Source organism: Diaphorina citri, unplaced genomic scaffold (genome assembly GCF_000475195.1).
Source record: "Diaphorina citri unplaced genomic scaffold, Diaci psyllid genome assembly version 1.1 scaffold500, whole genome shotgun sequence".
Classification (NCBI taxonomy): Eukaryota; Metazoa; Arthropoda; class Insecta; order Hemiptera; family Psyllidae; genus Diaphorina; species Diaphorina citri.
In genome coordinates this window covers 109,951-136,759 of record NW_007377935.1, presented here as the reverse complement: position 1 = coordinate 136,759, position 26,809 = coordinate 109,951, and the positions used below count along the sequence as shown (strand labels likewise).

Below are 26,809 nucleotides of genomic sequence, written 5' to 3'. Positions count from 1 at the left end.
AATTTTCCTTAAAAATTTTTTTTTTTTTTTTTTTTTTTTTTTTTTTTTTTTTTTTTCAAAGCTTGCATTCACTTTGGTTTGTTTTCTGAGTGAGGTAAGCGACCAGATTTAGGTACCGCTGCTCTATTATAAGGACTCAACTATTTCATGTATTGGCATCAGGAACAATGATTTCACTCTCTTGTCTCTTGGTACGTCTGTCTGACGTACATTGTACATACATACATGACACGGGATTAGTCTCGGTAAAAAAAAAAAAAAAAAAAAAAAAATCATCAATCTAAGTACATACCTATCAGTCTATCATTGTATCAATATCACAAAATAATGATCCTCAATCAAAGAGTACCTATAGCCCTACAGGCCAAGTCTTTGAATAATGCATAAATGCCTTGTTGTGCTACCTGTAAGATCTCTTCGGTTTTCTTATGGACCAATAATTTTCTTATGGACCAATAACTAGTGAGCTGTAGAAATGTAGATTTCTTTTAGATTAAGGGCCTCCGAAGGCCCAAACGGGCTCCAAAATCAATCAAAATATAGGGGTACAGCCCAAGTCTTTGAATAATCCATAATGGCTTATTGTGCTACCTATAAGATCCCTGAACCTACCTGCCTGTGAACCTATCGACCAATAGCTAATGAGCTGTGTAGAAATGTGGAATTCACTTAGATTAAGGGCCTCTAAGGAGGCCCTCGAAAGCCCAATCGGCCTCCAAATGTAATAAAAGTATTGGCCTACCAGAGCAGTGGTTTTCGGATCTGGTGGTTCAATTTAATGTCATGTTATAAAATTTAGTGTACCTTTTTGTAGAAGCACATTTTTTGAATGATGTGAAAAGTCCCTTTGTCCCAGAAGGGCAAGGTCGTCTTATTATTGTAAACAGACCTCGTCTTTTCAGGTTTTCTGCTCTATTTGGAGAAAAGGGCATGAAAGAGAATTTCAGAGAAAGGAACAAAAGAAAGTGAATGAAATAAAAGGGAGGAGGTAAAAGTACATTGGGAGAGAAAGAGAGAAAAAAAATGTGAAAGATAGGGAAAGCAAATAAAAGACATTGAAAGAGATAGATATATATATAGAGAGAAAGAAATATAAAAGGGAAAGCAAATGAAAAAGAGAGAATATTGTAAATGTTACAACAGAACACCCAAATAAGCACCATTCAATAGGATAAGGAAAGTTGTGTGATGTTCACACCAGATTTTTTTTATTTTATTTTTTCAACTATAAAATTATGAAAAAAGTAACTATGGCTATCCATAAAATATTTTTAAATGATAAAATTATGTACAAAAAATTGACCACGGTGGGATTCGAACCCCCAACCCACCCGCTCAGCAGTTTCTTAAAGACCACACTTCATACCACTCGGACACTCCGACTTATGACTCTACGCAGTACCTACAAAATTTCCTTATTAATCAACTCGAGCGATAATTTAGAATTTTTCCCCTAAAAGTCACTCTTTTATCAAATTTAGGGCCGAAGGGGCCCTTTGGGGGCCTTGAAAATATGAAAAGGCACACCTACCACTCACGAGAAAAAAAATGAGCCATCAACCATCAAAATCGGTCCAGTGGTTTAGGCTGTAGAGCGGTCAACGTCAAAGAAGAAGCGGAAGCAGCAGAAAAGATGAAAAATTTGACGTTTTTTAAAGTCAAATATCTCCGGCTAAACTTAACCGATTTTGATGAAATTTTTTTTCAACTTGGTCTACTTTCATGCCCCAACACACACACGCAATCCGTTTTCTTCCATCATTTGTAGTTGTCCCCCTACAACTACCTGAAAACGGCTACTTTCCCTGTCGCGTATAATATCTCTAGTAGCGCGGTCAAACTTTCTTGACTTGGCGGGGCGGAGCGCTACCGCGCTCCTTAATAATAAATCCATTTCCCAACGGCAATCCTTTGATCCCGGGCAACGAACCCGCGACCCCCGGACCAGAACGCGAAACCACCAGACCGGAAGCTTATCATCTCTCACATTTATGATCATTATGATGGAAATATTATGCTGATGGAAAAATCCCAAACGAGGATTTGCAAAATTCGAAATAATATTCATATGAACTCTCACTCAGCACTCTCGCACACTTAATCCCTCTCTCTGTCTGTCTCTCTCTCCTCCACTTCTCCTTTCTCTTTGTGTCTCTCTCTTCTCTCCCTCTCTCTTTCTCTCACTCAGCCCTCTCTTCTTTTTTTGTCTCTCTCTCTACTTTTTCTTTGTGTCTCCTCTCTCTTCTCTCTCTCTCCCTCTCTCCTCTTTCTCTCTCTCTCCCTCTCTCCTCTTTCTCTCTCTCTCCCTCTCTCCTCTTTCTCTCTCTCTCCCTCTCTCCTCTTTCTCTCTCTCTCCCTCTCTCCTCTTTCTCTCTCTCTCCCTCTCTCCTCTTTCTCTCTCTCTCCCTCTCTCCTCTTTCTCTCTCTCTCCCTCTCTCCTCTTTCTCTCTCTCTCCCTCTCTCCTCTTTCTCTCTCTCTCCCTCTCTCCTCTTTCTCTCTCTCTCCCTCTCTCCTCTTTCTCTCTCCCTCTCTCCTCTTTCTCTCTCTCTCCCTCTCTCCTCTTTCTCTCTCCCTCTCTCCTCTTTCTCTCTCTCCCTCTCTCTCCCTCTCCTTTCCCTTCTTTTATATCTGCTGTCTGAACTGTTGCATTTGAGAGTTTTCTCGCTCTTGCTGTTTGTCATCCAGCTGTAGATTTTGAAGTATCTGACAACAGTGTCACCTAATATTAGTAGATTACCTTTTGATTTTGATGCACCTACCTATCACGAAGTATCTTTTACCTAACTTTATCTATTTGTGTGGGCGTCTTTCAAAATAAGAGCGAGTTCAAGGGTTATCTTGGAACTTGGACAGTGGGAGTTTTCCAATTAAAAGAAATCATCAATTTTTAGAGAGTATTATGTGCTCAAGTAAATTATCAACAATTTATTTATTTCAAAACTGATGGATATTTTTCCTTTCAAGTTTTCAAAGAACAAACAACAATGAGATTACACGTGCTGAGCTGCTGAGTAGGTAATACCTATTCCAGAAGAATCAATCACAGGCGCTGGCAAATTCACAAGATTACTTACAAAGAATTGATTAAGTTTTGAAAAAATACCCAGTTATATTTATGAATCACCTAATCATTATCTCTTATTATTATTATTATTACGCTTATGCCAATGGTGACATCATTTTACATCCTTGATCCTAAAATATGGTTAATTGGTTGATATTTATTAAGCACACTTATTAGTCTTTAATCTTATATTAATTATTTATTTATCGAAGAAACTCTTCCCCACAAATAATTCAGTATTAAATCTCCTACTCCTATTTATTGAACATGTTCGATATATTTATACCTGCCTCGGTGGTGTAGTGGTCAAGGCGCTCGCCTGGTAAACAGGAGGGCGTGGGTTCAATCCCAGCCGAGGTATGGAATTTTATCCTCAATATAATTTGAGAATTTTACCACAATAATAGTAGTAGCCTACTGCTGAAGTAAAGGGACTTTTCAGTCCTATGCGAGCAGTATAAATAAGCACTAAGCACTATTACCCCGTCATAGGCTTTGCCATGCTATAGGCATAGGGCTGATTGAGAAAAGAAAAACGGCTACCCCGTCCGAACACAGGAAAAAGCGAAGAATAAGAGGTATTACCCGTCGCCAGGGCTGATTGAGAGGCTGACAAAAATTATTATTTGATTTGCTATTTTAATATCAATGGCTTAACGTGTCATAACACTTGTTCTGCCAAAAATATTGTCATAAAATTTGTTTTATTGCTATCAAAAAATAATGATAGTTTTTATGGTGCTGTTTTTATTAGGCTCGTTAATATTTTAATATACTTCCTCAACAATTCAAGTCACTTCCCGCCCCGGTTGAGTGACTTGAAAGTAATGTCAATGACAGTACTGTAGTTACTTGACAGACTGCGTTAGTACTTGGTGCTACCATTACTTTCACAGTACTTGATGGTACCATTACTTCCAAAGTACTTGGTTGTACCTTGTACCATTACTTCCAGAGTATTTTAGGTACAGGCTTCGTCAGAAGTGCCTTCATTACACAGGGTGTATTTCACAGCATGCAAAGAAGAAATGCTGAAAGATTTTCCCTCATTATCTTGGATGACAATGTGATTTTTTTAAAAGGAATAAACGGAAGTTGATAAAACAATATTCTTGTTTTTATATCACAACTAACAAATAAGGTATCCCACTTAGTAGTAGGTAGACAAAGCTGTTCGATGCTTGGAAAGCCGTTCGATCTATGAATTTCAGCAAAAAATTATGTAGGTATGTAATTATGTATGATTTATACACCGAGGTTCTAGTTATAATCTGGACTATTCTATAATCCCAAAATAAATCAAGTGCCCACAAAAAATAAACAAACCTTCATCCCACCCCAAAAAAGATTAGAAATCAATTTTGTACCCCGCCTTTTATTCACTTAATAATTTGTGTGCTCCTCCTTCACGTAGTACCTACCTTTCTTTCCTTCCCTGTCGCGTATAATATCTCTAGTAGCGCGGTCAAACTTTCTTGACTTGGCGGGGCGGAGCGCTACCGCGCTCCTTAATTATTAATGGAAATTGGAAAATATGAATAGAGATCTCAGGATACAGGTTCAGTTTCAGGAAGTTATCTCGCTATCAGAATCATGATTATCAGTATCATTATTACCAGTCTATCACCGGTATCACAGGATGACTGATTGGTGTATGAATTAACCGTACTGATTTGGAGTATGAATTCACCACACTGATTGCATTTCGAGAGAAACTCGAGTAGCGCTCAGGTTCACATAATTATGGTAAGGTAGCACCTATTAAATGAGCTCCTACCTAATGAAATATGGTAGGTCTCCCATGATAATTAGATGTGAGAAGATTTAATATTAGATGTAGATTAGAGGTCAAAAGTTCAAAGAATGGAGGTTGAGTTGCCGGAAGGATTAGTCAAATTCTCTTTGGAGGGTGGATGAATATTTAAGGGACGAACTAATTGATTTTGGGGGCTAAGTCAAAACTTGGGGCTCCGATGTTCCCAAAGGTTATCGATATTTTTTTTTTTTTTACAAAGGAATAAATTTTCGACAAATATGTAGATACTTCAGAAATATGTATATTGCATGGTCCACATCACTTGATATTTTCCTAAAGCTCATCCGATGGTAACTCCAAGTAAGGCTTAACTAATCTCATATGCTAACATTGCTAAGTTTAGCTTTAAACTAAGGCTTAACACCTCATGCGTAACTTTGAGGAAGGTTAAATCATTGTTCAAATAGCACATTTCATACCCTGTGATTAGTTTCAGAGGTAATTGTTGCTGTCGGTATTTTATTATTATTATTTTGCGTTAGGTTGAAACATGAAATTTTAGAATGTATGTAAATGATACCTAATTCCATAGCTACAGCGTTTAGTATCATAATGGTGTTGGTGTTACGTGTATCCTAACCTAGGGTTGCCCTTGTACCGTGGAATGCTAGACTGGAATCTGGAATGGAAGTAATAAGGAAGTGGGAACAATGCGAGGGGGGGGGGACTACAAGGTGCTCCAGATTTCGTGGAGACGATTTTTTGTTAGGTTCACTTCTTTTTGAAGACAGCTTAACCCCTTACACAAAAAGCCCAATCTGAGGCTTAGGTGTAGGGGCTTAACTTATATCCTAATGGTCATTTTCACCAATATTTTTTTTTCAGCCTCTAGAAGGCCTGTTAAGCTGTTATGTTCCATTTGATTTGTATAGGCTTAAAAGGGTTGTTAAGCTAACAGGCTGTTAGGGGCTAAAAATAAGGTTGGTAAAACCCATCCCAAGTAATAGTAAAGGAACAAGGGTCTAGGGATTCCTTGCCCTTGGAATCAATTTAATTCGAAGAAACCATTTACTGATGAAAATTTGTAATGAAACAATAAGTTGAACGTTTTGTTTCAGGTCCTATTTTTCCACTTTCATTTTAACCCTTTTCCCTCCTCTCTCTCCCTGTCTCCAGGTTTCCTGCAAGTGGTCGACGGGAACACGATCCAGTTGGCCGACGTCCGCACGGAATGGACCGTCTACTGGCGTCACTACGGCCCGACGCTGGCCGTTCTGCTGGCCTTCACCCTGCTCGGCCTCCTGATGCCGGTGTTTGGCCTGCTGTTCTGTTGCTGTCGGTGTACGGGGCGGTGTAGCGCCCGGACGCAGCCGTTCGACAAGCGCTATGACTTTTGCAAGCGGCATGCCTACGGGATGCTCCTGTGCGCGCTTACCGTGCTTATTTCGTGAGTATTTGCTTGCTTGCTTGCCATGTAGAAGGTCATGGGTTCGAATCCAACCATTGACAAAAAAAAAATGCACTCCCATTTCGATTGCCGTGGATTTTCTGTTACATTCTATCTAGCTGAGAAGGGGGTACGGTTAGGCCAGTGGTAACGCGCTTGCTTGCCATGCAGAAGGTCCTGGTTTCGAATCCCCATCATTGAAAAAAAAAGCACCTAAATGAGAAGTATTGTGTCTCTTATCCCCCATCTGATGACGGACATACTACGGGATGGGCATGTTACGACACAGACCACACGAGTCTGATGTAGCAGTTGTTTCAAAAAATTTAAAAAAAAAAAAAAAAAAAATCAAAGACATTTTTTTCAGTTTTGATAGAGGAAACTGTTACTGCTAAGGTCATCATCGTGCCGAAGTCGAAAAGAGAAGAAAGACAGGATAGGAGAAAGCCAGCCGTTCCGAGAACGAACAGTATCCGTTCAGGATAAAATTCGCCCCGGGCGGGAATCGAACCCGCGGCCTAGCGCTTACGAAGCAGAAGCGCTACCAACCAAGTTAACTAGGCTACCAAAGTCATCATCCGTTTTTTTTTTTTTTTTTTTTTTTTTTTCCTTTGGAGAGACTTTGGGGGGGGGGGACTTTAAACAAAACATCTCAAAAACGGTATGAGCTAGAGACTTAAAATTTGGTGTGAACTTATGAAGTTCTCAAAGGCCAGTCACTCAATATCAGGTAGACCTAGACCTGACAGGTCCGCCTGTCAGGGGTTAGTGTGTGTGCTCATCAGGTATCAGGTAGACCTGACAGGCGGACCTTATCAGGTGTACCTGTCAGGTCTACCTGATAGTGAGTAGCTGGCCAAATAGTTAATTTTCTCCTCTCCTCTCTTTCCCTCAGATTCGGTGTCGTGTGTTCATTCGTTACCAATGAGAACTTGGAGGAGGGGGCTCATAATTTAGCCAAGGAGCTGAGGACTAGTCTGAAAGATGTCGATCTCTATGTGAACAACACCAAAGTGGTGAGTATTTTTTTAAAGAGGTTTTTAAGAGGTCATGTTGTATAGGTAGTGAGTTAGTGAGTAACAAGACGGTATATTTTTTGAAAGATTTTATCCTCAACGAACATTATCCGTTGAGGATAAAATCCGCCCCGGGCGGGAATCGAACCCTCTACCTAGCGCTTATAAGGCAGACGAGCTACCAACCAAGCTAACGAGGCTGGCTTACATACTCAAGGCTGGCGATGGCGTACAAAGTTTACATCGATTTCAAAGTAGCTTTATCCCATTGTAGCGATAAAGACTAATGGTAATGATTATTCAGACCGATACAGTGGTTACGCGATGTTGTGACGTGTCACAGTTTTTCCTTCTCCATGAAAACCCATCGTGTCTCAATTTAATGACTCAAAGAGTACAAAAATATAGGTATACAAAGTACAAAACCGATAGCTACAATAAAACTGAACAACCTACAAGTCATAAAACCATAAGACAAGTCTGGGTATAAAAAAACCATTGAATAATACATAGGTTCTGGTGTAATATGACCTAACCGCAACCACTAGGGTAATGTGCAATATTGTTGTTAGCATGGAGAGGAGAAAACTAACGTCTAATCAAGAGAGGTAGAGAGGTTGTCGATTAACCATAGTACCCATTGTATGAGAGGTTACCTTAATTTGATTTAGTCGGCGAGGAAGTGTTCCCTGTAATAGAACAGTTGCGCTTACGTGGGTGAAGTTTCCAAGTCAAAGAGCAGAACAAATGAGGAACAACGGAATTTTTCTTTTTCTTCTACGACTTCTAGATCCCGAGATAAATCGATTTAAAAAATACCGGTAAATCGTGAGCTTTGACGTCACGGCATACGCTCCCGTACACGATGACGTCAAATCAAATGTCTCTTAAAATTATGAAAAAAGTAACTATGGCTATCCATAAAATATTTTTAAATGATAAAATTATGTACAAAAAAATGATCACGGTGGGATTCGAACCCCCAACCCACCCGCTCAGCAGTTTCTTAAAGACCACACTTCATACCACTCGGACACTCCGACTTATGACTCTACGCAGTACCGGACGAAAAAAACAACTGCGTAAAGTCTGACGTCACACATCTTTGAACTCTTTCATTAGAACGGAAAATAAAAATTGAATTTTCGACGATTTACAGTTATTTTTTCGGAGTTTTGACCTCAGATTTGGATTTTTCACAACTTGTTACATAGAAATCGACCATTTATTAATAATTTTTACCCCATTTGCAACTGCTCCATTGAGTAGCGATGGTTATAATGAAGATATGTATCTAAGTTCTATGTACCTGTTCTAAAGCTGGTGTGGTGGACCGACTTTTTTTTCAAGAGGTTTGATAGAGGAAACTGTAACTGCCAAGGTCTGATCGTCCGGAAATTGAAGAGGGAAGGAAAACAGCCATTCCGAGAACGAACGTTATCCGTTCAGGAAAAAACGTTATCCGCTCTGGGCAGGAATCGAACCCCCGGCCTAGCTGTTACAAGACAGACGAGCTACCAACCAAGCTATCTAGGCTGGCTGGTTCTATGTTTACACTGAGATAGAAAAGAAAGTTTAAAAATCGAAGAACATCTATTTGTATTCATTGTAAGGACGATGTATGTACATTGTACATACTATTGACTATGATCCAAGAGAAACGTGGGTTTTGCTGCTAAGGAACTGATCGTGTATAATCAACCCTAATAAAACCTCTCTTCTTTATGCAGATTTCATCAGGGCCTTTTTTTTCGTGTGTGTGATGCAACTGACTGATGTTTTCTTTTTGGTTTTGAATTTCAGGAGGTGAATCATTTACTGATCAACAACTTCAACGAGTTTGACCGATCCATCACGAAGATTCTCAAAGGTATGTAGAATAGAATTCACCTCATTTATACTGCTAGAATCAGACTGAAGTAATGTCTTTTTTGGTGGTAACTGTTTACACTCGAAAGTACAGAATAGAAATGTGTAAGTATATTCTTTCCATCTCTTCACTCCGAAAACTCAAATCAAATCACGAATTCTTTGTGGTAAAGCAGAGAGCTTCTTCACAACTTTTGTGGGTATCACAGCATTACTAAGTGCCTTTTTTACTATTAATCCTCATCTAGTCCATAAAAATTAGACTTTGACTTCGGAAAAATTAGTAACAAAGGTTTCACTTCGCCAAAAGCTTCGGTATGTGAGCCTGAATTATGGCTCAATCTACACTTATCATCATTTTACACTGGTACGCCTTGGAAATCTATTTGACTTTCACGCACGCTACTCTTGATAAGAGCTGGGTTTTGTGTTTATGATAACTCATCTGACCTCTGACCAGTAAGTTACTAAATCATTTCTGGGAAATGTTTTGCCTTATAAGTAGGAGCCCTCTAAATTTCTAAATCTCTTTGTTGTTATCGCTTTTCTTTTTTCTCTCATTTCTTCTTCTCCTTTACTACTTCTCCTTTTTTTCTGTCTCTATTCTTCTTATTCCATTCTAACCTAACCTGAAATTTCCCTTTGCTAAAAAAAGGAGCAAAGGTTGAGTGCAAAGGGCTTCCACTCGTAAATTTTTGGAGAGGAAGCCCAGAGCAATCACCCCAGAGCTGATTGAGAGGCTGACGAAAAACTCCGACCCCGTATGAACACGAGAAGAGGCGAAGAAAAAGAAAGAAGAAGAAGAAGAAGAAGAAGAAGAAGAAGAAGAAGAAGAAGATTCTATTCTAAAGTAGAATCGTATGTCACAAAAGATCTAACCAGGCCGCAGTGACAAAGGGCGTTTATTAAAGCCGATGGCCCTACTTATACCAATACCAAATTAGAATACATAGTAGTATAATGATCCGGTCTAGGAAGGAAAACACTTCAGTTCGACAATGTCTAATACATCATCATTAGAGGAATCCAGTCCGCTGACATAACTGTTAATAATTTAGCTATGTTAACCATTAGTTATGTTTGCATGAGTAAGTCAGTCGGGTTGCATAAATCTAGCGCCGATGTAGGCGGGCGGGTGTGAGTTGGTCAAAACGCCAAAATATCTAAAATATCAAAAAAAAAAAAAAAAAAATCAAAGACATTTTTTTCAGTTTTGATAGAGGAAACTGTTACTGCTAAGGTCATCATCGTGCCGAAGTCGAAAAGAGAAGAAAGACAGGATAGGAGAAAGCCAGCCGTTCCGAGAACGAACAGTATCCGTTCAGGATAAAATTCGCCCCGGGCGGGAATCGAACCCGCGGCCTAGCGCTTACGAAGCAGAAGCGCTACCAACCAAGTTAACTAGGCTACCAAAAAAAGGGGTTTTCCTCCTTCCAACCCTTAATGCCTGGGGCACCTGGAGCCACAATCAGGGTTTCAGTTTAAACCTCATGGATTAAACCCTAATTTAAGCTCTGACTGATTTTGGCCTCGGCCATAACAAAGTTTACATCATCAGCTTTTCGATTTTCCCTGGCGTTGTATTTCACCGTCTAATGTGTTCCCAATCTGCTAAGTACAGTTTACACAGTCCAGTAGTAAACGGATAATTGGTTAATTTAATTTGTATGTGTTTATGTTTATATGAGCAAGTGCAAAACCATGAAGATGGAGAATTGAGATCTAATTTGCTATGTTTAGCACGTATGAAATTGCTGAGTTCATTATGCTTGTGCAGTTGTTTCTGAGAAACAATTCTTCTTCTGAGAAACGGTTTGAATTAAGATATGAACAGGAATATGATATGGAATGATATGTTATTTGTTTTTGTATGATATTAATTTGTCTTTGTGTGACTTCAATTTTGTTTTTGTTTGATACTAAGTTGCCTTTGTTTGTGTGGTGTTTATTTTTGTTATGATTGTCATATTTTTTCTTAGAAGTCAGATATTGACTTGGGAAAACATGTTTATCAAAATAAATGCGCCCAGTTTGTATGTTAAAATAAAAATAAATTAATTGAATTGGCTTCGCACAAAGACACAGGTTCTTCATCAAAGTTTGGGGCAAACTCCATTTTTCCTTCTTCTTTTTTTACTTTCTATTTCTTTTGAGATTTAACGTCCCCGTACAACTGGTATGTTTATTTTAACGTATGAGGCAACCTCCGTGACCGAGTGGGTAGGTATCACACTAGGTTTGCACGCCGGAGGTACGGGGTTCAATTCCCGGTGGGGTAGTAAGTACCCCGTGATATCCACAAAAGTTGTGAAAAGGTTCTGCTTTACCACAAAGAATTCAGGATTGATTGATATTTTAATGTATTGTTTTCAGCGAGCGGTGAAATCGTGAAGAACAGGCTGGGCACCATGTCCAATGCTGCTGTCCTCACCAATTTGACCAACATAGTCCATGGACTAGCTGCCATACGAAATGATCTCAAAGAGATAGACAGTCTGACCCGATCCTTGCAGGACACGGCGGAACAACTAGAAATAGGTAAACTACTTTTGTACTTAGTCAAATATCAAATAGTTCATTTCTTCAGGAATTGAGTGTAATAGAGTTTTATTATCATTATTATCAATTTTTTAAAAGGTTTGATTGAGGGAGCTGTAACTACTGAGGTCTTATCGTTCCATAATCGCAGAGGGAAGAAGGACCGGACAGGAGAAAGCCAGCCGTTCCAAAAATAAACCTTATCTGTTTAGGATAAAGTCTGCCTCTTGTGGGAATCGGGTTTTGAGGAAATAAATATAATGTGAAGAAAAAACTCCTTTGATTTTTGTCGGAGTTTTCTAAAGAAACCTCTATCCTGTGGCTCAAGTTAGAATACTGCCTCAAGTTACCTATGTCATTTTACGTACGTGTAATTCAGAGAAGTTTAAAATATGTCTCAGTATGTGGAGTTTAAAATATGTCCCTCACATTGGTATATGTCCCAATAAAATAAAATAGGCTATTGTTTGATTTTATTTTCTAAGATTCCCCGAATATTTCGTTTTGCAGCATTGACAGAGTTTCGTCAGACTCTCCTGCAGAAGTTAAACCAGTGTAAGAATGACGTAGCTTGTCGTAATCTTATGAGGAAATACAATATCAAGGATCTCTCGTTGGAAGCCAACTTCACAAAGGTAAAACATACTTTATCTATTTCGATTGTCAATAGGGTGAGAATTCTGAGTCAAGTGTTATGAAATAGTTCAACTTTCTGGTGTTCTCTTGTTGACCCAGACCTAAGTAAATGGAGATTGTCTACTTATCGCCCATCTGATGAGGGATTTCAGGATAGCCATACCATGTCAGAGATCACATAAGTCTAACATAACCGTGCTGAATAGGCATGGATGTAAAAGGATACAGACAAAATAAATCTAAATCCTGGATGCTACTTTTGACGTAAAAAAAGTACTAAATAAAATAATACTAACAATATCTTTGCACCTTTCCCACCATTGCATGCTTGCATTTTACTTTGGACGCTTTTGGACATAGGTTCTTCAGACATATATCCCTAAGGTAAGTAATCTGGACAAGAGTTATCTTTTTCATATTCTCTCTTATAAATCGCCATAAAACGTCATGTGTGATATTCGTAGGAATAAGCTTAGCCTCAGAGTGGGCTTTTTCTATATAAAGTTAAGCTTCATATTATGTGATATAGTTGTGACAAAACACTGGTATAATATGATTGAACACACACCTTGGTTAGATTGCGAGAGCAAACGGACTTTTCAGTCTCATTCTTGCAGTATAAATAGGGTATATTCTGTTCTATTTTATTCTATTCTATTGGAATTACTCTATTCTGTTCTCTTCCAACAGTTGCCCAACGTGACGGCCAGTCTGCAAAACATCTCCACGCTGATCTCCAGTGACATCGAGCAAGAGGTGCTCAAAAGCAAGCGGGCCTTTGACAACATCAAGCTGGATATACAGCGTACGGTGGACGAACATATCCCCGAGATTACAGCCTACATAGGTGAGAAACCGTGGATTTCCTTTAACACTGTATAGAGGTATAGCGAATCTAGAGTACCTACCTACTACCTAGAGTCCAAGACAATGGATTTTCTTTTACACTCTGTATAGAGAATCTAGACTCCAGGGATTCCCATTTTTTTTTTTTCTACGCGGCCCCTTTTTTTAATTGTGAACTCTCTGCTGAGATTACAGCCTACATAGGTGAGAAACCGTGGATTTCCTTTAACACTGTATAGAGGTATAGCGAATCTAGAGTACCTACCTACTACCCAGAGTCCTAGACAATGGATTTTCTTTTACACTCTGTATATTATTATGTTAAGGCGGTCTCTTCCTGATCCCTTGTTTGCCGCGTCCATTTTAATTTAGGACTATTGCACTGCTACACTTTCTTCTCTCGTCTAGAGTCCAGGGATTCCCTTTTTTTTTCTACGCGGCCCCTTTTTTTAATTGTGAACTCTCTGCGGTGCCTTTACTGTATTTTATGTGATCTTCCCGCGGGTCTTGAAGTCCTTCACGGCCCCCCGAGGACCCCAGTTTGGGAATCACTGATCTAGACAGTTCATTTTCTGGCACTCTCTGTATAGGAAACTTGGACCCGCAGAAGGCCAACCCTCCAAGCTAACTAGGCTGGCCCCGACTAAAAAAGGCAATTTTCATTGAGGACCCCAGTTTGGGAATCACTGATCTAGACAGTTCATTTTCTGGCACTCTCTGTATAGGAAACTTGGACCCGCAGAAGGCCAACCTTCCAAGCTAACTAGGCTGGCCCCGACTAAAAAAAGGCAATTTTCATTTAATCTCTATTAATTAATACTTACGATTTTTGTTTTCAGCCAAGACAGGGGAAAGGCTCCGATCTGGATCCCGTGACATCAATGAGGTTCTGGACAGATTTCATGAAGTGGTTGACGCTCAGGGGAGTCGAACCATAGACCATGGTGACGCCCTACTCAAGCAGTATGGACACTACAGGTACGTAATATGCAACGACGAAGATTTCAAAAATGAAATAAAAAATAGGGGTTTTCATTGGAATTTCTAGAGAAATTACGACTTTTATCCAAAAAGAGCCGTTTCCGGGGTTCGAACCTTAATTTTGACATCACCATCGAATGCCCCATGGGCCCTTTCCTATCTTCTGGTAGGGGTTTTCATTGGAATTTCTAGAGAAATTACGACTTTTATCCAAAAAGAGCCGTTTCCGGGGTTCGAACCTTAATTTTGACATCATCATCGAATTCCCCATGGGCCCTTTCCTATCTTCTGAAAAAAAAAACTTCAAATTTTCAAGCCGTTCAAAAGTTACAAGGGGTTCTCTAGGACTTCTGTGCCATGGTGTATGTACGAGGTCCCCGAGGTTTACCGAGAGAGTTTCGGTATAGTATGGCAGATGAAGATAGAAGTAGAGGAGGAGGAGGAGGAGCTAGTCTCTATTCAGAGGAGAAGGGAAGCAAGGATCTGGTTATGTCCGAAATCGTCAAGTGAGTGTGGTCCATCTTAAAATAATAAAAATCCCTAAAGTCTCAGCTTTTTGAATTGCTGATATTACCTTGCCGCGCGGCGCGGCGTTTACAATTTTTCTTAACATCTAGGGACTGAAATTGACTAAAAACTATGCTTAAAACAACGAGATTTAAATACATATATTTATACGTTCTATTTTCCATTTGAATTGCTGATATTACCTTGCCGCGCGGCGCGGCGTTTACAATTTTTCTTAACATCTAGGGACTGAAATTGACTAAAAACTATGCTCAAAACAACGAGATTTAAATACATATATTTATACGTTGTTTTTCCACCTTGTTCACAGATACTACGTGGGTCTAGGAGTGAGCTTTATTCTGCTCACAGTGCTCCTGTGTTTGTCTCTGGGTCTACTCTGTGGATTCTGTGGTGCTAGACCAGATTCTGGCTACTCTGATGACGATACTACGTGGGTCTAGGAGTGAGCTTTATTCTGCTCACAGTGCTCCTGTGTTTGTCTCTGGGTCTACTCTGTGGATTCTGTGGTGCCAGACCAGATTCTGGCTACTCTGACGATTGCTGTAACAAAGGCTCGGGAGCCAGCTTCCTTATGCTGTAAGTACAAAATGCTGTATGGTTTCCTTATGCTGTAAGGTTTCCCTCCATCAAACCACTTAAAAACAGGATTTTTTTTTTACAACCACGGAAGTAGCCTCTGTGGCCGAGTTTGAATCTAACTAGACTTGCACTCCGGAGGTCCCGGGGTCGAAGTTTTTTCGGTTCTATGCTTGGAGTTCGAGGTGCACTCAGCCTCGTGAGAACAATTGAGTGGCTACTTTAATCGAGACATTACCATTTAAAAAAATATTGAATTATGGAAATTGGTTGCTAAGGAAATATCCCTTAGTAATGCTGTGATATCCACAAAAGTTGTGAAAAAGCTCTGTCTTAACACAAAGAATTTGACATTTGATTGATTGATTTTTGATTAATCTATACTAATGTGTTGTGTTTATTACAGCGGCGTGTGGGTGATGTTCATATCGTCGGCGGCTCTAGCATTTGTCACCCTCATATATTTCATCACTGGAGTCACGGCGGATCGTGTCATTTGTGAACCCCTCAAGAATCCCGGCAACTCACGGATATTCTCGCTTCTCGATCAGGTAAACTAAACCTCATCTGCTCTTTCATACACCTCTAAAGCCAGGACCTTTATAAGACCTTTCTACTGACGGGGCGGCGTTTTTCGTCAGCCTTGGAGTGATTGCTTTGGGCTGACATTTGGTTTATGGTACAAAAAATTTACGAGTGGATGCCCTTCGCATTTTTTTTTTTTTTTTTGCAAACTAAACCTCATCTACTCTTTCATACACCTCTAAAGCCAGGACCTTTATAAGACCTTTCTACTGACGGGGCGGCGTTTTTCGTCAGCCTTGGTGTGATTGCTTTGGGCTGATTTGGTTTCTGGTACAAAAAATTTACGAGTGGATGCCCTTCGCACTTGACCTTTGTTATTTCTTTAAAAAGGGAAATTTCAGGCTGGTATCCCTCTTATTCAAAGTCCCCCAGCTAGACTTAGCTGGTCTACTCCCTGTTTAATATCCCCCAGCTTGACAATTATTATTAATTTTTATTCACAGGTGGTGGATTTGAATTCGATCTACGAGACATCTAATGACGGAGGTCCCCGAGGTTTACCGAGAGAGTTTCGGTATAGTATGGCAGATGAAGATAGAAGTAGAGGAGGAGGAGGAGGAGCTAGTCTCTATTCAGAGGAGAAGGGAAGCAAGGATCTGGTTATGTCCGAAATCGTCAAGTGAGTGTGGTCCATCTTAAAATAATAAAAATCCCTAAAGTCTCAGCTTTCGGGAGGTCGCCAGTTCGTTCCCGCTGACCTTTTTTTGCGCCAGTTCGTTCCCAAATCTGTAAGGGTTCAATACTGAGTTCGTTCCCACCTACCTGAAGTACTAAAAGAAGAATAAGCTTTCTAACAATACCAATACGGTCCCACTATGTCAATTTTTCACGGAGCTACGAACCATTTTCTTCCGAGAAACACGTACATAAAGCTCGTGCATGGCGGATGGCGGACTCCCTTAACACGAGAGACAGACTCTTTGATCTAGAAAGAGCAAAATTTCACTCAGAGGCCATCTTTCAGATAACCATTGAAAATACATAGGTGGCTTGTAGCAGCAAGTGTGGACGTCCAAAGCGGCGGAATCTCTTTGGTGGAAAAAAGTAGCATAATAATTACCTGCCTCGGTAGCGTAGTGGTCAAGATGCTCGCCTAGTAAACAGGTGGGCGTGGGTTCGATCCCAGCCGAGGTATGGAATTTTATCCTCATTTATTTGAGAATTTGACCACATAATAATGGAGCTCTCAGGGTTAGGTGGTGGAGAACGCCTAAGGCGTTAATCTCGCCTAGTGGTTGCCTTCCACTCAAGAGTCTATTATTATTAATAAAATAGAGCTTAACTAGGGTAGATTATCAACACTGCTCATCCTTTGGCCTTCTCTCCCACAGGTCATGTCATAAGAACTCCTCACTATTCAACGTGCTTCAACTACGTCAGTTTACACGTCTAGCAGACCTCATGAAGTATCCTGAAAACAACCAACTACGCCAGGTAAACAATAAATAATAACTGCTACTTTTTTTCCAAGCTAAGCAAGGTCATTTCTTTTGAATTGTTACTGATACATGTCGCCATTCTGGTCTAATTTGTGCCTGTTCGTCTGTGATTCCTTCTCCGCCAAGTCCCCTCTGATATTATTCACCCTTCTTTTCTTGGGTTTTCCTCTACTTGTCTTCCCCCGTACTTGTATTGATCTTACTTTCTTTCCAATGTGGTCTTCGTCTCTCCTTTCCACGTGTCCAAACAGCCCTGTTAAGCCTATACAAATCAAATCAAATGGAACTTAATGGCCTGCTAGGGACTGAAAAAATGTCGGTGAAACCCACCGTAAATGTTTTACTATCAATCAATGTATAATCGTTCCATCATGGGACGGGTCGATGTACGAAGTCTTTCAACCAAACAAGAAAATGGGAATGATATCGAAAGGGATCAGAGACCTCTCGATGTCATTCCAATGTCCTTGTTTTCTTTCAATATCAGCTCTGATGACATCGGTATCTCGATCTTCCTCTATCCATTTTCATCTCATACAATGTTTTACAATAAATCATTTACACCTCACACATGTGTCTGCGATGAGCGGGTATCAGCTGTTGGTACACACGGCTTGTCTTGTGTAAAAAGTGCTGGAGCGCATCTCGCCACTCCCAATTAAATGACATAATCTGTAGAGCATTGGTGTCTGCCGGTGTTCCATCAGTGTTGGAGCCAGTAGGATTGCAACGGGATGACGGTCGCAGGCCAGATGGAATGTCTCTAGTGCCATGGAAGGATGGAAAATGTGTTGTTTGAGATGCGACATGTGGAGACACGGTGGCCCCATCACATGTAGAAATTTCAGCGCGGCATGCGGGCAGCGTTGTTTGAGATGCGACATGTGGAGACACGGTGGCCCCATCACATGTAGAAATTTCAGCGCGGCATGCGGGCAGCGTGGCCGAAACTCTGGCGTCGCAGAAAAAGACCAAGTACAAGCAGATTGTCGAAGACTACTTGTTCGTTCCATTTTCGGTTGAAACCCTGGGGCCATGGAAGAAATTTACCACGGACATCGGAAGGCGACTCATTGAGAGGTCGGTAGATCGAAGAGCCGCTGCATTTCTCACGCAGAGAATATCTCTTGCGATTCAGCGTGGGAACTCTGCAGCGGCTATGGGAACACTGCCAATGGGCTCGTCGTTAGATGAGATGTTTTATATATTGAGTTGATTGTTTTAAATACACATTTTTCTATAGGTAGTTTTCCATCATGGGACGGGTCGATGTACGAAGTCTTTCAACCAAACAAGAAAATGGGAATGATATCGAAAGGGATCAGAGACCTCTCGATGTCATTCCAATGTCCTTGTTTTCTTTCAATATCAGCTCTGATGACATCGGTATCTCGATCTTCCTCTATCCATTTTCATCTCATACAATGTTTTACAATAAATCATTTACACCTCACACATGTGTCTGCGATGAGCGGGTATCAGCTGTTGGTACACACGGCTTGTCTTGTGTAAAAAGTGCTGGAGCGCATCTCGCCACTCCCAATTAAATGACATAATCTGTAGAGCATTGGTGTCTGCCGGTGTTCCATCAGTGTTGGAGCCAGTAGGATTGCAACGGGATGACGGTCGCAGGCCAGATGGAATGTCTCTAGTGCCATGGAAGGATGGAAAATGTGTTGTTTGAGATGCGACATGTGGAGACACGGTGGCCCCATCACATGTAGAAATTTCAGCGCGGCATGCGGGCAGCGTGGCCGAAACTCTGGCGTCGCAGAAAAAGACCAAGTACAAGCAGATTGTCGAAGACTACTTGTTCGTTCCATTTTCGGTTGAAACCCTGGGGCCATGGAAGAAATTTACCACGGACATCGGAAGGCGACTCATTGAGAGGTCGGTAGATCGAAGAGCCGCTGCATTTCTCACGCAGAGAATATCTCTTGCGATTCAGCGTGGGAACTCTGCAGCGGCTATGGGAACACTGCCAATGGGCTCGTCGTTAGATGAGATGTTTTATATATTGAGTTGATTGTTTTAAATACACATTTTTCTATAGGTAGTTAAAAAAAAAGAATAAATAAATATTAATAAATCAATTATTCTATTCTCTGATGTGTCCAGGTGATTAAGGAGCTAAGTCAGAACATCCACGTCAACTACAAGATCAAAATCCTCACGCCCGAAGCCCAGGAGCAGCTGTTACGCCTCTCCTCTTCTCCTCTCTCCGACATAGATTTCCCCGCCTATACCCATATCCTGGGGGAGAAGATCACCAGCATTGATCTACTAGCGCTCAGTGCGGCCATAAATGAAACTATCGAGAAGTTACCGCCCAGTCAGAATGAACTGAAGCTGGCGCTAAGGAACAACGTGATGTACATGAAGATGCACCATGAGACACAAGTGGTCGGTAAGTGAAAAGGGTTTGACTCGTATGGCGGCCGACGTGTCCCTAAGGCCAGGCAGGTACACCTGATTAGGTCCGCCTGTCAGGTCTACCTGATAGTGTGTGTTAGATCTACAGTGGCTGGCCAGGAGGAACAACGTGATGTACATGAAGATGCACCATGAGACACAAGTGGTCGGTAAGTGAAAAGGGTTTGACTCGTATGGCGGCCGACGTGCCCCTAAGGCCAGGCACTATCAGGTACACCTGATCAGGTCCGCCTGTCAGGTCTACCTGATAATGTGTGTCAGATCTACAGTGGCTGGTCTAGATGCTGGGTCAACACGAGGACACCAGAAAGCAACTCGTTAAAATATTTACAATATGGAATTTCATCATTGTAATTTGAAACTATGACTACAAAACTAGGAGCATAATGCTGGGATAAAGAGACTTTTCAGTCCTATTTGAGGATTATTAACACTATTATGTTCCTTACAAACTCCTATGAACGCGACTCACTTGTCTAATTGTCCTGCCATGGAAGCCAGCAAACATATTGTAGAAAAATACAGGGATGCTTGGGGAAGAATGACCTAACAGTCAACACCTCTTGCATTTGTAAACAACATTATTATCAACACTTTAACTCCTGCGTCCCATTCCTCCCCCTCATTAACACGTTCACTCCTTCACAGGTATGCTCGACCTGTCCAAGCGTCTGGAGGCGGCCGCTTCGCTCCTGCACGAGCATCTCAAGTTCAACCACTCCTCTCTGGGGGCAGCGGTCGATAACCTTCTTAAACAAGTAGAAGCTTCACAGGTATGCTCGACCTGTCCAAGCGTCTGGAGGCGGCCGCTTCGCTCCTGCACGAGCATCTCAAGTTCAACCACTCCTCTCTGAGGACAGCGGTCGATAACCTTCTTAACCAAGTAGAACACGCCCAAACCATGCTAGACCAGAAAGGGCCCACCTTAGTTGCACAACTGGGCTCCGACTTCGGGTCGGAATTTGAAAAACACGTAGACCATTACGTGTCACGGGTTATTAATCATTTGGAGTTTGATGTGGGCAAGTGTTGGCCGCTCAGTTTGGTGTATAACGCCACCGTGGTGTCCGGCTGCTCCAAGATATTGTCGCCGTATAACGGGTATGTAAACCGGTTTATTGCCAGCCTAGTTAGCTTGGTTTTCAGCACGTCTGCCTTGTAAGCGCTAAGCCGTGGGTTCGATTCTCGCCCGGGGCGGATTTTATCCTGATGGGATAATGTTCGTTCTCGGAACGGCTGGCTTTCTCCTATCCTGTCTTCCTTCTCTCTTCGATTTCGGGACAATAAGACCTTAGCAGTTACAGTTCCATCTGTCAAACCTCTTGAAAAAAAAAATCTATGTTTCTATATAAATGAAATTTCATTGGAACTCGAGCCTGGGACCTTCTCCCGAGTCTCCTATCCTGTCTTCCTTCTCTCTTCGATTTCGGGACAATAAGACCTTAGCAGTTACAGTTCCATCTGTCAAACCTCTTGAAAAAAATCTATGTTTCTATATAAATGAAATTTCATTGGAACTCGGGCCTGATCGGACCTTGGGACCTTCTCCTGAGAAATCTCTACAGTTCACAGAAACTAGTAGGTTCATGAAAATGATTTAAGTATTGTCTTTTCTCAATGTACAATTGTACAGTTGAAAATTTGATAAAACCAATGTCTGTTTTACTCCTCAGGTTTTGGTTCTCAGTGGGAGGCGTATTTCTGCTGTTTTTTTTTTTTTTTTTTTTTTTTTTTTTTTTTTTTTTTTTTTTTTTTTTAGGAACTGGGACTTCCCCAACGGAGGACCTCCACGATACCAGCAGAGCACGCCCCTCTCTACAGAGTACGAGAGACCTCCTCCCTACTATTATCCGGGACCCCCGTAAGTAAAATATCACCCACCCTGTATTTACCTTGGTGTTGCTTAATGCTGGTATTGTATTTATTTTAGAATACTTTGAGTTTTGTTTCCGAAAGGAAAATACACCTTTGCTATTAGGGCGCCCGCAGAACGAGGAATTCAAGATGAAGCATATTCAGGCGGAACATCCGGAAACAATTCCAGGCGAAAATCCTGAAAGAAGCGCACGCAGAACGAGGTTGAATTTTCCAGAAAGATTTCCAAGCTGATCATTGAAACTCATTGAATTCGCCTCGAAAACAAAATATTTTTTGTTGAAAAATTTTCCTGAATCATTGTTTCTGAAATTTATCTCGAATCTTCGGAATGCTTCGTTCTGCGCGTTCTCATAAGAATGTGTACGTTTTTTTTTTATCTTACGGCTTCATCTTGAATTCCTCGTTCTGTGGGCACCCTTAGGGTTGAAGTAGGTGTCAGCGTTATGCTTGGACTGGAAAAAATAGAAGGTAAAAGGTGGGTAATATACGCCTTTTAAGCTCTCCATTTTAAACTTGCGTTTGTGCTTCTCGTGTTTTTTTTTTTCTAATAAAAAAAAGTGCTGTTTGCTTGCTAGTAATATCCAAGGTATCCATTCGCCTATTCCAATTTAGTTCTACTCACGCTGATACCCATCGGCCTATTTGAACTCATCCTATTCACGCTTATGATCCATTCACCTACTATTTTCATTCAATTCACATCCATTCATCTTTTCTGCCTACTCCAATTGTGATTAGGTGTACAATATTTTAGTGCTGTAAGTTTTGTAACGGGGTATTTTTGTTCGACAGGGGAACTGTAAAGCCTTGAGAATTAGGCCTTGGTGTTTGTAGGTGTGAGCTTACATCCAACTTAGATTAAACTTGAAAAAAATAATTTTAACTTGGATACACAAGCTTCATTCCAACCTCCTGAAAAAAATATTTCCTAGCACATTTTAGGTGGAAATTAGTGGAAAAAAAACACCGCTGGTTTAAGAATAAGTGTCCAAGGGTCAACACGAGGACACCAGAAAGCAACTCGTTAAAATATTTACAATATGGAATTTCATCATTGTAATTTGAAACTATGACTACAAAAATAGGAGCATAATGCTGGGATAAAGACACTTTTCAGTCCTATTTGAGGAATAAAAACAAGCACTTTTATTATTATTATTAACACTATTATGTTCCTTACGAACTCCTATGAACGCGACTCACTTGTCTAATTGTCCTGCCATGGAAGCCAGCAAACATATTGTAGAAAAATACTGGGATGCTTGGGGAAGAATGACCTAACAGTCAACACCTCTTGCATTTGTAAAACATATCCTGGTCCCCTGGTAGAGGAAGAATATCTATACGATGCATATGCCAATAGAGACAACATACCTTTGTCCAATGTGGGTAAGTATTTCAAAAAGAAAGAGAAACAAACAAGAAACAAAGGTTTTGCACCTCGAAACTTTTTCATCCATGTCTATCTATCCGTGAAGGGAAAAATTTGTTGAGGAAATTTTCGCCTTGGACGGGATTCGAACCCAGGACCTCCAGGTGTTGAGAGTCGGCTCTTAACCACTCGGCCACAGAGATGTGCTATGAGTGAGTAATATCCCGTTTCCACTGTGAGTTTTACCCGTTTTTTTTTTTTTTTTTTTTTTTTTTTTTAGGTAGTAATATTCCCTTTTCCCCTTGTTTTTTTTCCTTTTTTTTTTTTTTTTTTTTTTTTTTTTTTTTTTTTTTTTTCTTTTCGACTGTCCTGTAGGCAATGTGTTTTAAAATTTAAAATATTTATTTAATAATTTAATAAGAGTGTTCCCACTACAATAAGAGTGTTCTTATTTAATAAGAGTGTTCCCACTACACACGACACGATTTTCTCCCAAACGACAAGTGGGAACGGGCTCTGAGAGGTCTAACTTAATACCTTTTCTATCTCCAAACACCCAAGCCTCAGAGTGGGCTTTTTGTGTAGGAAATTAAATCGACTATGCAACCGGTCTTTATCCTTTATTAATGTGGCGCTCACAACAACACTCAACACAAATAAAATCTTACATAGAAAACGCAGGTTCTCGTTTCTCCACAATTTCCATCTCTGAAGTATAAATAACACTTCCAAATTCTTGGCCAGCACCTGAGAGCTACATATGTCTAACTGATGAGTTCCAATAAGAACGAAACGCGTCTTAGGCTGCTCTCAGGTGTTGGCTAAATTAATATCTACATCCATCCCATTTGCAGGCAAAAAGAAGAAGAGGAAGAACCATCAGAGTCACGGGGCCAGTGGCGGAGATGCTTACGGGCCCGAAGGTCTCAATCCAGACTACAGTGCCCACCTGGGCCGCAATGAGAGGAATCGGCTCCAGGGCGGAGGGGCCGCAGTACCGTCCGGGTCTAATGCGGACCCGAGATTCAGTGACATGGCTCCCAAGTAAGTAGAATAGAATATACCTTGATTATCCTGCCAGAATGCGACTAAAAACACCCTTTACTTCTAGTTCCTCCCTATTTAATTTTGGTTTTGGAGGAACTAAATAACCTAGTTAGCTTGATTCCTGCCCGGGGCGAACTAAGTCGTTTTTTATTATGCCCCTCTGTGCACTCAGAGGCAACACACTCTGTGCACTCAGAGGCAACACAGAGGTGATTTTTTTTTATATACCTTACTTGCTGTCAGAGGCCACTTATGTATTTTTAATGGTTATTTGAAATAGGTCCTCTGAGAGAAATTTTGCTATTTTCTGATTTTTATTTGATTTTTGATTTTTTTTTTTTATCGTATGAGTCAGCTCCCATGGCGTAGTGGTCACTGCACTCGCCTTGCACGCGGGAGACCCGGGTTCGATTCCCGGCGGGGTCAAGAAATTTGTATCATGCAAATGATTGATCCCGTGACTGGCTGTTCGGAGACCCGGGTTCGATTCCCGGCGGGGTCAAGAAATTTGTATCATGCAAATGATTGATTCCGTGACTGGCTGTTGCACGGACACACTCAGCCTCGTGAGGAAAATGAGTAGCTATGACATATAAATGCGCATAGCGACCGGTGCCAGCATGGTAGGTAAACGTTGGATGCGACCGGTGCCAGCATGGTAGGTAAACATTGGACTTTGCCTCGTGAGGAAAATGAGTAGCTATGTAATATAATGCGCATAGCGACCGGTGCCAGCATGGTAGGTAAACATTGGATAAGCTATGACATGTAAATGCGCATAGCGACCGGTGCCAGCATGGTAGGTAAACATTGGTTGTTAGGATTATTGAGATATACATGCAAATGATTGCTCCCGTGACTGGCTGTTGCGGGGCCCACTCAGCCTCGTGAGGAAAATGAGTAGCTATGACATGTAAGCAAATGATTGATTCCGTGACTGGCTGTTGCGGGGCCCACTCAGCCTCGTGAGGAAAATGAGTAGCTATGACATGTAAATGTTGATTGATCCCGTGACTGGCTGTTGCGGGGCCCACTCAGCCTCGTGAGGAAAATGAGTAGCTATGACATGTAAATGCGCTGATCCCGTGACTGGCTGTTGCGGGGCCCACTCAGCCTCGTGAGGAAAATGAGTAGCTATGACATGTAAATGCGCATAGCAAGCATGATAGGTAAACATTGTTTGTTTAGGATTGAGATATGTATTGGGAAAAATCCTACAATGCTGCAGTGAGCACCAAAGTTGTGACATAATAACACAAAGAAATTGCATTTACATTTACATTTTTTATCGTATGGACGTTTTATTTTTTCAAAGGATATACATAGAATACAGAACAAAGGAACATTTAACAAAAACAAAGAAATAATAACACTTCTATCTACTTATAGAGGTAAACTCTGTAGCCAGGCAACAGCTTCTGAACTAAGTGTTTTGATATCCTCAATATTTCCCTTAAATGACAAAGATGGATGATTTTATTTGATGAAAATTATTCTTTTCAAACATGATGAAAATTTTGTTTTAGTCTTCAAATGTTCATCTATGCTGCATTTGTCTATCCTTCCAATAAATTCCAATACCATAACCCCGAGTGTCCCGGTTTTGTCCGACGCCAGTTTGGAAAATTTATGCCACCAGTGAAAAAACAGTCTGCAATGGGGACCGTTTTTCTCTCTAGTTGCTTTTTTTCCTGGAGTTCGCAAAGATTACTGTTTTCCTAGATAATAAATGTCCGTTGTCACTGTAAACTATTCTCATCCCCTACAGCTTTATCCTCAAGTCAAGTGGACTTGAAAAATTCTTTAAATAAATAAGCAATATGAAATTATTTTTAAGAAACTACATTAACATTTCACTTGGAACACGTCAGTGAAATTGAAATCAAAATAAAATCATTATCGACTAGTGATTGTTTTAGGAATTCAAAGAAGAAGAAGAAGAAGAAGAAAAGTAACACACACCCCTTAAGGTGTGTCCACACATAGTTGACCGGTCGTTTGATCCACATTAATCCACGGCCGTTGACTATGTGTGGACACACCTTTTGATTTGTTCATACTTTCACCACTAAAAGTCTCCTTGAAATTCAAAGCACAGCAACATTACTTTTTTTTCTCAAAAATAAAATGAAAAGACAGCCTCACGCGAGAAGTACAGATTAAGTTCAAAAGGAGAGTTGAAAGGATAGCCAGTCTAGTTAGCTTGAAGGGTAGCGCGTCTTCCTTGTAAGCGCTAGGTTGCGGGTTCGATTCCCACCCCGGGGCGGACTTTATCCTAAACAGATAAGGTTCGTTCTCGGAGCGGCCGACTTTCTATCTTGTCTTCTTTCTCTCTTCGCTTTCGGGACCATAAGACCGTAAGCAGTTACAGTTCCTCTATCAAATCTCTTTAAATGAAAAATGTATTACAAGGGGACAGAACTATGATTTTTTTTTTTTTTTTTTTTTTTTTAAGAGGTTTTATAGATTGAACAGTAACTGCTAGGGTCTTATCATTTGTTGTTAACATAAATAACATTTTTACAGGTAAATACATCATGTGGAATGTAGAGCACAAGTTCCTCTCATCTCTAGACCTGATTGTCCTCACAGCCAGTAGGAAAAACACTGCAGATGTTGAAGTTCACCTGCCGATCTCATCTCAGATGGAAATATCTCCGGAGTGGATGAAGCAAGTCAACCAACACGTCCAAACATTGACCGGAATAGATAAGTAAGTTTTTTGTGAAACCTCCATAGTAAGGGAGGAAGAGTGTTGTGGGAAGAAGAAAAAGAAGGGGGGGGGAAAAAAACA

At 40.8% G+C, this 26,809-nt stretch overlaps 1 protein-coding gene across 1 annotated transcript; it reads left to right on the top strand.

The window, feature by feature from the left end:
* Positions 1-5,997: 5,997 nt before the first annotated feature.
* Positions 5,998-24,012, top strand: LOC103509470 (prominin-like protein; the record flags this gene model as incomplete). Its single annotated transcript, XM_026823790.1, is given in 19 exon segments — positions 5,998-6,268; positions 7,164-7,284; positions 9,088-9,154; positions 11,527-11,691; positions 12,202-12,326; positions 12,688-12,711; positions 13,018-13,174; positions 14,013-14,151; positions 14,993-15,105; positions 15,108-15,261; positions 15,668-15,812; positions 16,290-16,465; positions 17,178-17,280; positions 19,404-19,692; positions 20,367-20,489; positions 20,492-20,819; positions 21,392-21,424; positions 22,825-22,985; positions 23,823-24,012. Coding segments are annotated over 19 exon segments (2,884 nt in total), but the record flags the coding sequence as incomplete, so codon positions are not given.
* Between the last annotated feature and the right edge of the window lie 2,797 nt (positions 24,013-26,809).